Source organism: Thalassophryne amazonica, chromosome 7 (genome assembly GCF_902500255.1).
Source record: "Thalassophryne amazonica chromosome 7, fThaAma1.1, whole genome shotgun sequence".
Lineage (NCBI taxonomy): Eukaryota > Metazoa > Chordata > Actinopteri > Batrachoidiformes > Batrachoididae > Thalassophryne > Thalassophryne amazonica.
Genome location: NC_047109.1, coordinates 106,891,627 through 106,902,507, shown reverse-complemented (window position 1 = coordinate 106,902,507; position 10,881 = coordinate 106,891,627). Strand labels below are relative to the sequence as shown.

The window sequence follows — 10,881 nt, the reverse complement described above, 5'->3', positions numbered from 1 at the left end:
AGCGAACTGTCAAGCAATGCGGAGATGTCTGGAGTTCTACTTGATGTTGACATGTCCTGTCTCAAGACTTATGTCTTTTTTTAACTGTGATGTGAGAGTTTGAGCAGAAAACAAGGAACTAATGCCTGAAGCCAGACTTTTTTTCTTTTAATTGTTCACATGTGCACGCGTGAACGAACGTCCATGAGTGGACTAGAGATGTCCGGACTTTTTACTGGATATTTCTGGCAATCAGTCTTCATTTTTTTTTTCTTCAGCATGTAGTTTTTACTGCATTGAGTACACGGTATAAAAACAATCCTGTGTGATTTATACTGCGGGAACAACGGAACACAGCAGGAATCATAAATTGGCTCCGAGTCACGCCGGGTAACGCCTCTTTGCCCCCGCTTGCGCTGGAACCACTTCCTTTCTGCGTCGAGCACAGGACACCAAAAAAATTAAACAGGTTTAATTTTTCGGCGCCCGACTTGCTTCCTCCTTTGCGCCCTCGTGCTGTTGTGGCACCAAGCTGCATTGTCTCTGCACTGAGGTGCTTCCACGTGGCGTCGTCATAATGACGCACGGCGCAACCGGGAGCAAGCCCGGTGTGAAAGGGGCTTAAACCTGTTTAATTTTTTTGGCGTCCTGTGCTCGATGCAGAAAGGAAGTGGTTCCAGCGCATCAATATGTCGTTTGTATTAATGAAGCCCTTGTGTGTGCAGTTTATGAAAACTCAGTTTGTATTTTGATTACTTAAAAAAAAAAAAACATGCTAATAAAGCTGAAAAGTAATTTACATTGGCTTTTCCATTTGATCAAACTCATTGAAGCTCATGTTCACATTAACAGCACAGAGAGGAGAAAAAAGGTTTCAGCCCCACAGTCATTCATTTAATTAATCATATTTACAAACAGTCTGAAGTGCAGTAAATCTAAAATATAATCCATATCTACTGTACATTGCATTTTGGTTTGCAGATAGTTTACAGAAGTATGAAACTACAACTGTAAAGTAACATTTCTTAAATGACCACAGTCATCATGAAGACAGAGAGAAGGAAGTGTGTGTGTGTGTGTGCACTGATGCCACAAATCAGCTCACATTTCTTCAGGTTATACAGGTACTGTCTTGTTGACTGTTAAATGCATTTGAAATGTCTGAGGACTGGGGAAAATTAAAAAATAATAAAATACCAAAACAAAACATGGCTTCAAATGCAAATCCATGTTTAGCAAAGTACTGAAAGCCCATCATTTACATATTAAATACAGATATGTTCCCTCTGTTCATAATCAACCAGTTTTCTGTACATTGATCCATTTTTTACTTGTGTGACGTTCAACAGAACTGAAGAGAAACATCCTTCATTCCACAAACCTCTTACTGCAAAACAAGTGCATCATATACGAGTACATCAACACTGACACATTTAGGTACATTTTCAATCATTTAACATTTCAGTAAATGTAATTTCCAACTTAATCAGTGGAGTGTGCAGAGTGTATTTATAAGTCCTTAAATTTCAATCTCCCACATAACCTTTATGCTTAAGGATTCCCCAACAGAAAATCGCACTTACAGTAATTCTGCATCAAGTAAAAAAAAAAAAAAAAAAAAGTGTTGAAAGGTGGACTTTTGTGTCAAAGAGTAAACCACTGAAAAATTTGTTTTTGGTTCCAGTGAGGATAAAATGTAATTTCAGAAAAATATGCAAATTTAACGCATTACCTTATAGTTATTTAATGATAATGTATTTTTCAAATATGTAATTTGGCATTTTGGTTGGTTGATAGCTAATAATGTATGAAGTAGGGGTCTCACAATGCTGAAGTTGGGTCCTGACCTAGCCCAGGAGACAATTCAACAAAGCCCAGTCGTGTTCAGAATTTATAAAATTTTATATTTTCAAATTTTTTCATCGAATCTCCGATCCAGGATTTGTTTGACGACATCATGTACAACCCCTGGCAAAAATTATGGAATCACCGGCCTCAGAGGATGTTCATTCAGTTGTTTAATTTTGTAGAAAAAAAGCAGATCACAGACATGACACAAAACTAAAGTCATTTCAAATGGCAACTTTCTGGCTTTAAGAAACACTATAAGAAATCAAGAAAAAAAGATTGTGGCAGTCAGTAACGGTTACTTTTTTAGACCAAGCAGAGGAAAAAATTATGGAATCACCCTGTAAATTTTCATCCCCCAAATTAACACCCGCATCAAATCAGATCTGCTCATTGACATTGACCCTATGTGTCTTTTTGCAAGGAATGTTTTTGCAGTTTTTGCTGTATGGCAAGATGCATTATCATCTTGAAAAATGATATCATCCCCAAACATCCTTTCAATTGTCCAAAATATCAACATAAACTTGTGCATTTATTGATGATGTAATGACAGCCATCTCCCCAGTGCCTTTACCTGACATGCAGCCCCATATCATCAATGACTGGAAATTTACATGTTTTCTTCAGGCAGTCATCTTTATAAATCTCATTGGAAAGGCACCAAACAAAAGTTCCAGCATCATCACCTTGCCCAATGCAGATTCGAGATTCATCACTGAATATGATTTTCATCGTTATCCACAGTCCACAATTGCTTTTCCTTAGCCCATTGTAACCTTGTTTTTTTCTGTTTAGGTGTTAATGATGCCTTTCCTTTAGCTTTTCTGTATGTAAATCCCATTTCCTTTAGGCGGTTTCTTACAGTTCGGTCAGACGTTGACTCCAGTTTCCTCCGATTCGTTCCTCATTTGTTTTGTTGTACATTTTTCGATTTTTGAGACATATTGCTTTAAGTTTTCTGTCTTGACGCTTTGATGTCTTCCTTGGTCTACCAGTATGTTTGCCTTTAACAACCTTCCCATGTTGTTTGTATTTGGTCCAGAGTTTAGACACAGCTGACTGTGAACAACCAACATCTTTTGCAACATTGCGTGATGATTTACCCTCTTTTAAGAGTTTGATAATCCTCTCCTTTGTTTCAATTGACATCTCTCGTGTTGGAGCCATGATTCATGTCCGTCCACTTGGTGCAACAGCTCTCCAAAGTGTGTTCACTCCTTTTTAGATGCAGACTAACGAGCAGATCTGATATGATGCAGGTGTTAGTTTTGGGGATGAAAATTTACAGGGTGATTCCATAATTTTTTCCTCAGAATTGAGTGATTCCATATTTTTTTCCTCTGCTTGGTCTAACAAGTAACCGTTACTGACTGCCACAATTTTTTTTCTTGATTTCTTATAGTGTTTCTTAAAGCCAGAAAGTTGCCATTTGAAATGACTTTAGTTTTGTGTCATGTCTGTGATCTGCTTTTTTCCTACAAAATTAAACAACTGAATGAACATCCTCCGAGGCCGGTGATTCCATAATTTTTGCCAGGGGTTGTATCAACGAAAAACGTGACACCAGAGGTCACCTCACAAAGACCTTGGCCACCAGGGGGCAGAATCTCTGAACCCTTGTATACACAGATAGCTTTACAAAGACTAAATGTATCAAGGAGAAACTTGGCACCAGAAGTCACCTCGCTAAGACCTTGGTCACCAGGGGGCAGAATCTCAAACCTTATATACAAAGATATCTTTACAAAGAAACCTGGTACAGGTGAAACTGCGTACAGAAAGTAATCTCATTATCTCAGCAACATTTGATACGGCACGATTCGGTTACAATTATGGCGATCAAGGGCTTAAATCTAACGTAAACCTAGCGTATACGATAATGCCACAACAACTTCATAGATTGTGATGAAACTTGCTGCTGTAGATCATACCTTGCAAAAGTTCAAGACTGGGTTTAATGAAGCAGGTTTGTGTCAGTATTGCCTTTGTCTCAACTTCAATTAGTTGATTTTCTATCATTTCTAATTTTCCTGTGCAACTCGTCACAAACCCATTGACTAGGACCAACAGCACTGTGGGACCAGATATAAAAATGCCTCTCTTTTTTTAAACTGAAAAAGGCCAAGCTCAAGCAGAGATAGATGTACAATTTATTTGTATTGTGTGGCCCTCAGGAAATACCTGCCATGAAGTTTTCGTTTTGATGAACAAAAACTCTTCTCCCCCCTTCACAGTACAAAAACGAACACATTGTCATACCTAGACATGTCCTTCACACGACCATGAGACAAAGATAGGGTTATATATACCTTGTGTACAGTACAGCACTCAAACATAAGAAGTCTTGCATTGGAGGGAGTCGAGCTTCACAAATTCCATTCCTCAGCTGTGGCCTCGGTAATCAGCGGCCACAGTGAACAAAAAAACAAAACAAAAGAGGCCCCACAGCTGTATTCAATTTATAATAAAAGAGGTACAGAGCAGGCAGAAGATGCTCACACACTGATCTGCACAGGCACACTCTTAATGTGCATATATATACACACACACACACACACACACACACACACAAAATTGCTTGTATGCCAGCACATTTATGCATGTGCACACATAAGGAGACACTATCGGTTCGTTCGATGGTCTCTCAGCTTTATCCTCTGCAAAGTCAAATATATTCAGCAGTGCAGGCTGCACAGACATCAAATTAAGGTGTCTGTACCTCGCAAAGGCCTGTTCTAGTCTGGACTGGTTCTCTTGACACATAGGCCCAGTCCAGCCCAGGGGAGTGGTCTTATTCTACTTAAGGCAAGTTAGGTGGTAGCTATGTCGCAGGGTTTGAGTTCAATTTATTCCCCGTTACATTTCCTCTCAATACGGCTTGGTCCACTCAGTGTTGGGCGGGCTCCTGGGACTGCAGTTTCCCATTGAGGATGAGGAGTTAGAGACGGCAGAGTGACCTTCCCAGAACATGGCGTCACTTGGCTTGGGAGGGCTGGGGAAAGACCTCGAGCTGTCATCCAGGGAGGCCTGGTTGAGGGGAGGTGGGGGCAGGATGACTGAACAGGTGTCGCTCACACCCAAAGCTTCTCCGGAGCAGTGCTGGGTGGACCAGAGCCCACTGTACCAACAGTCCTCTCTCAGACCGTCCAGCAGCACGAGGCCCGACGGGACCCCAGCAGGTGGGCAGGGCCGACCAGAACATGAGGGCACTGCTGGAGCGCTAGGAGGACGAGGCACTGATGTACGGGGAAGTGGGTGGTTGTTGTTCTTCTCCACATCATCCAGACACTGGATTGGAACGGTTGAGGCAGCTGGAGCCGGAGAAATGGACAGACAGAGGACATTTGAGAAATGACAAAAGACACTGGTCACACAACACACGTTTGTACTTGTGCCACTAATGAAGGGCATTTTAAGGAGTTGGACTTTAATGATCGTATTGCACTCAGTTCAATGCAGTAAGGTTTATTAGCGTGACATTTACATGTGCTGCCAAATCCAACTCGACTCACTGATTGGGGATCAGAAAATGATTTTGTTTACTAATCATCTGTTTATATCCTACCTGACAAAAATATTTTAAAAGACTGTATAATTTATGCAAGATGTCTGCCACTGTGTAAAACACACATTTTAACAGCTGATCAAATAAATAAACTAGAAGCACTCAGAGTGCAAACCTCCGCCAAGGCCATAGGGTCACTGACCCTAAAGAGATTCCCTCCTTGGCACAGTGATCTATTCAACAATTCAGTGTTACAGCCAAAACTATGATACATACACCTGTATATTTGACATCCTTGACCATGAAAACATACCACTAGAACTTGGAATCACTTATGTCTTTATTAGTTCAAAAGTTATTGTATAAAAACGATTTTTCGGTAATGGCGGTTTTCTTCTGGCTCTAGCTCCATAACATTTGAAGCTACATCAAATCTGATGACACCTTACTGAATCAGTACAGATTCAGCTACAAAGTGGTGTTAGTTGTGCATCTCTAGCTTCATTTGTCACCTCACACTGACATTTTCTATTTTCCCTATATTTTTGCATATTCTGGATCACCAGATCCGGAATCCGGATCCGATCATCACCAAACTTTGTTGTTTGATAGAACATTTGACTATGTTACACCCTTATTTTTTTTTCAAGCCTTTCTGCCTTGTTTTTGCCGAGTTAGAAACTAGAATGTCAAAATTCCCGTTATCCCGCAATGGTGAAGAATCCTTTAAAAAAAATTCCTGGATCCGGATCGTGATCCGGATCACCCCTAAAATGTAATCACTTATTCCTCTTGTCATTTCCAACCACTCCACAAAATTTCATCAAAATCCGTTCAAAACATTTTGAGTTATCCTGCTGAGAAACAAACAAATTCGACCGAAAACATAACCTCCTTGGCGGAGGTAAAAAAAAAAAATCTCAACATTCCTTTCGCACAGAGAGGAAACATGACTAAGAAAATAAATCCCACTTTACAGGGTTCTCACCAGGATGTTTTAGTAGAGTAATGGGATGGAAAAAAAAAAAAAAATCACCTTAAAAAGCTGAGGGTTCGGGGCCCGCTTAGGGAGTGCCCCGGTGGGGGCCCAGCGGAGCGAAGCCCCAGAAATCCTTTGCATTATGGGCTTTTAAAGGGCCTTCCTTGTCCCTCTAAATATGCCAATGCACCATGGGAGCTCAGGGTTTTGTAGTTTTAAATGTTATTGTGGTTCATGTTAGTTTAACAGTGTTGTTAGTGTTATTGTGTTTTTGTAGTTCAATTGGTTTAGTCAGTTTAGATAAGTCTTGTGTTGTTGTTACCATGAGTGAAAACAGTACCATTTCCACATACAATACCTTATAATGAGAATGTGAAAAAGTGTTTTTTTTTTTGTTGTTTTAGATTTTTGCAAACTTATTAAAAAATAAAAACACAAGATTTCACATGTACATAAGTTTTCACAGCCTTTGGAATGAAGCTCAAAATTGAGCTCAGGTGCATCCTGTTTCCACTCTTCATCTTTGAGATGTTTCTACAGCTTAACTGGTTTCCACCTGCGGTAAATTCAGTTGATTGGACATGATTTGGAAAGACACACACCTGTCTACATATAAGGTCCAACAGCTGTCCCACAGTTGACAGTGCAGTGTTTGAAGGAAACCAGGCACCATGCCTACAGTGCAGCATGGCAGCATCATGCTGTGGGGATGTTTTTCAGCGGCAGGAACTGGGAGACTAGTCAGGATTGAGGGAAAGATGAACGTAGCAATGTACAGAGACATCCTGGATGAAAACCTGCTCCAGAGCGCTCTTGAGCTCAGACTGGGGCGACGGTTCATCTTTCAGCAGGACAATGACCCTAAACACACAGCCAAGATATAAAAAGGAGTGGCTTCAGGAAAACTCTGTGAATGTCCTTGAGTGGCCCAGGCAGAGCCCAGACCTCAATCTGATTGAACATCTCTGAAAATGGCTGTGCACCGACTGCAAAGAGGAATGGACAAAACTGCCCAAAGATAGGTGCACCAAGCTTATGGCATCATATTCAAGAAGACTTGAGGCTGTAACTGCTGCCAAAGGTGCAACAGCAAAGTACTGAGCAAAGGGTGTGAATACGTATGTACACGTGATTTCTTTGATTTTTTTTTTTTGACAAAAACAACAACAACAAAACCAACCAAACAAGCAAAAAAAAAAAAACAACAAAACAAAAACAACAAAAACCCAAAAACATTTAGGGGTATTGGGAGTACAATTTTGAGGGGGAAAAATTCATTTACTCCATTTTGGAATAAGGCTGTAACATAAAATGTGGAAAAGGTGAAGTGCTGTGAATACTTTCCAGATGCACCATAAACAGGTCAATATGAGCACACTGCAACTGAATCAATTTATTCAGTAACTCTGTCCAGAAGAACAAAGAATTTATGAACACTTTCAAGGAAATTATGAGTCCCTTGCCTGTTTGTACCATTGACAATAGCCTTTGTTTGCAATTACAGAGGTCAAACGTTTCCTGTAGTTTTTCACCAGGTTTGCACACATTGCAGCAGGGATTTTGGTCCACTCCTCCACACAGATCTTCTCCAAATCTTTCAGGTTTGGAGTTTCAGTTCCCTCAAAGGATTTTCTATTGAGTTCAGGTCTGGAGACTGACCACACCACTCCAGCACCTTGAAATGCTTCTTACGGAGCCCCTCCTTAGTTGTCCTGGCTGTGTGTTTGGGGTCACTGTCATGGTGGAAGACCCAGCCATGACCCATCTTCAATGCTCTTACTGAGGGAAGGAGGTTGTTTGCTAAAATTGAAATACATGACCCCATCCATCTTCCCTTCAATACGGTGCAGTCATCCTGTCCCCTTTGCAGAAGAGCACCCCCAGAGTATGATGTTTCCACCCCCATGCTTCACGGTTGGCATGGTTTTCTTGGGGTTGTTCTCATCCTCTAAACATGGTAAGTGGAGTTGATTCCAAAAAGCTCTATTCTGGTCTCATTTGACCACATGACCTTCTCCCATGCCTCCTCTGGATCATCCAGATGGTTACTGGTGAACTTCAAATGTGCCTGGACATGTGTTGGCTTGAGAAGGGGGACCTTGCTGCCCTGCAGGATTTTAAACCATGACAGCATCATGCGTTACTAATGTAATCTTTGTGACTGTGGTCCCAGCTCTCTTCAGGTCATTGACCAGGTCCTCCTGTGTAGTTCTGAGCTTTCTCAGAATCATCCTTACCCCACAAAGTGAGATCTTGCACGGAATCCCAGACCGAGGGAGAGTGACAGTCATCTTGTGTTTCTTCCACTTTCTAATAAATAATCATAACAGTTTTTGTCTTCTATCAAGCTGCTTGCCTGTTGTCCTGTAGTCCATCCCAGCCTTGTGCAGGTCTACAGTTTTGTCCCTGGTGTCCTTAGACAGCTCTTTGGTCTTGGCTATGGTGGACAGGCTGGAGTGTGATTGATTGTGTGAACAGGTGTCTTTTAACAAGTTCAAACAGGTGCAATTAATACAGGTAAAGAGTGCAGAATAAGAGGGCTTCTTAAAAAAAAAAATTAACAGTCTGTGTGAGCCAGAATTGGTGATTGGTAGGGGATCAAATACGAGGTCTGTGAGAAAAGTATCGGACCTTTTTTATTTTTTTCAAAAACCATATGGATTTGAATCGTGTGATTGCATCAGCCAAGCTTGAACCTTCGTGCGCATGCGTGAGTTTTTTCACGCCTGTCGGTTGCGTCATTTGCCTGTGAGCAGGCTTTGTGTGAGCACTGGTCCACCCTCTCGTTGGATTTTTATTGTGAATAAATGTCTGAACGATTTGGAGCTTTGCTGCATCAATTTTTTTCCAGAAACTGTGAGAGACCTCCAGGTGGACACCGTTCGGAAAATTAATATGGCTTTCAGGGACGATTTTATGGGGATTATACAGATTAAGGAGTGTTACTGCCCCTTTAAGGACGGCCCACAACTGCTGAGAGCGCGGGGCACTCCGAGCGCCGATCGACAGACTCAAACCCCGCTGAAACAACCAGATCATTTCCAACGTTAAAGCTTTGTTGATCCGGGACCTCGTCTGACTTTCACAAAAAGGCAGGAGACGTGGACATCAGCACTTTTTCGGCACATTCCACTGTTAGGTCCGATACTTTTCTCACAGACCTCGTACTTATTTGCAGCAGTAACATACAAATAAATTATATATAAAAAAAAAAAAACTAAATCATACATTGGGATTTCTGGATTTTTTTTTTTTTTTTTTTTTTAAGATTATGTCTCTCACAGTGGACATGCACCTAAGATGAAAATTTCAGACCCCTCCATGATTTCTAAGTGGGAGAACTTGCAAAATCACAGGGTGTTCAAATACTTATTTTCCTCACTGTATATAGCGCCGAATCACAACAAAGTTGCCTCAAGGCACTTCACACAAGTAAGGTCTAACCTTACCAACCCCTAGAGCAAGCACACAGGCAACAGTGGTAATGAAAAACTCCCTCTGATGATTTGAGGAAGAAACCTCAAGAAGACCAGAATCAAAGGTGTGACCCTCTGCTTGGGCCATGCTACCAATACAACTGACAATATTATATTATTAAGTTATTGACAATAACATTAATTACTCCATTAGCTTTGTTGAAAAAGCCTGAAAAAGAAATCTCTAAATGCTGGAGTGGATCTGGAAAAAGAAGCAAAATTTGTAGGTCTTAAATTATTCTGTAACAGATTATGCTGCCCATGCCAACTCACCACTCCTATGTGCTTCACAATAAGAGCATCTTATGCTGAAAGTAATGCTTAGCTTTTACTTTGAAAAGAAGATTCTGAAGCCAATTCAAATTAGACATCATACAGTACCAGACTTTTTACTTTAATTTCATCTGGAGTATTCCAGGCAACAATGCAACTCTGGTTGAATGAAAAGATTAAAAACATACTGTGATGTAATCAGTAAATCAAATCTTAAGACTAAGGGAGCTAAAAATCTCATGCAGAGTTTCAGCCTACACATGCCTCATATAGTTACGAGGTCTGTTAGAAAAATATCCGACCTTTTTATTTTTTGCAAAAACCATATGGATTTGAATCACGTGTGATTGTATCAGCCAAGCTTGAACCTTTGTGTGCATGCGTGAGTTTTTTCACGCCTGTCGGTTGCGTCATTCGCCTGTGAGCAGGCTTTGTGTGAGCAGTGGTCCACCCCTCTCGTCGGACTTTTATTGCGAATAAATTTCTGAACGATTTGGAGCTTTGCTGCATCAAATTTTTCCAGAAACTGTGAGAGACCTCCAGGTGGACACCATTCGGAAAATTCATATGGCTTTCAGCGACGATTTTATGGGGATTACACAGATTAAGGAGTGCTCCAGCCGGTTTTAACAGTGGAATGTGACGAAAAAGTGCTGATGTCCACGCCTTCTGCCTTTTTTTGTGGAAGTCAGACGACGTCCCGGATCAACAAAGCTTTCATGTTGGAAATTATCTGGTTGTTTCAGCGGGGTGTCATCCTGTCGATCGGCGCTCGGAGTGCGCCGCGCTCTCAGACGCTGTGGGCGGTCTTTAAACCG

The 10,881-nt window shown here is 41.1% G+C and overlaps 1 protein-coding gene across 2 annotated transcripts in view; it reads right to left on the bottom strand.

The window, feature by feature from the left end:
• Nucleotides 1-3,272: 3,272 nt before the first annotated feature.
• The window catches only part of azi2 (5-azacytidine induced 2), a 46,428-nt gene continuing 38,819 nt past the window's right edge, over nucleotides 3,273-10,881 (bottom strand). The window contains exons 8-9 of one of the 2 annotated variants that reach the window (XR_004561946.1): nucleotides 3,553-5,141; nucleotides 3,273-3,446 (exon numbers count right to left, since the gene is read on the bottom strand). Coding sequence is in view for 1 of the 2 variants with exons in the window: in XM_034175283.1 (XP_034031174.1) it covers nucleotides 4,699-5,141 (443 nt within the window). In the remaining variant the exon portion in view is untranslated. Of the gene's footprint in view, nucleotides 5,142-10,881 lie in introns of both variants that reach the window. The other variant, XM_034175283.1, reaches the window with a different exon arrangement.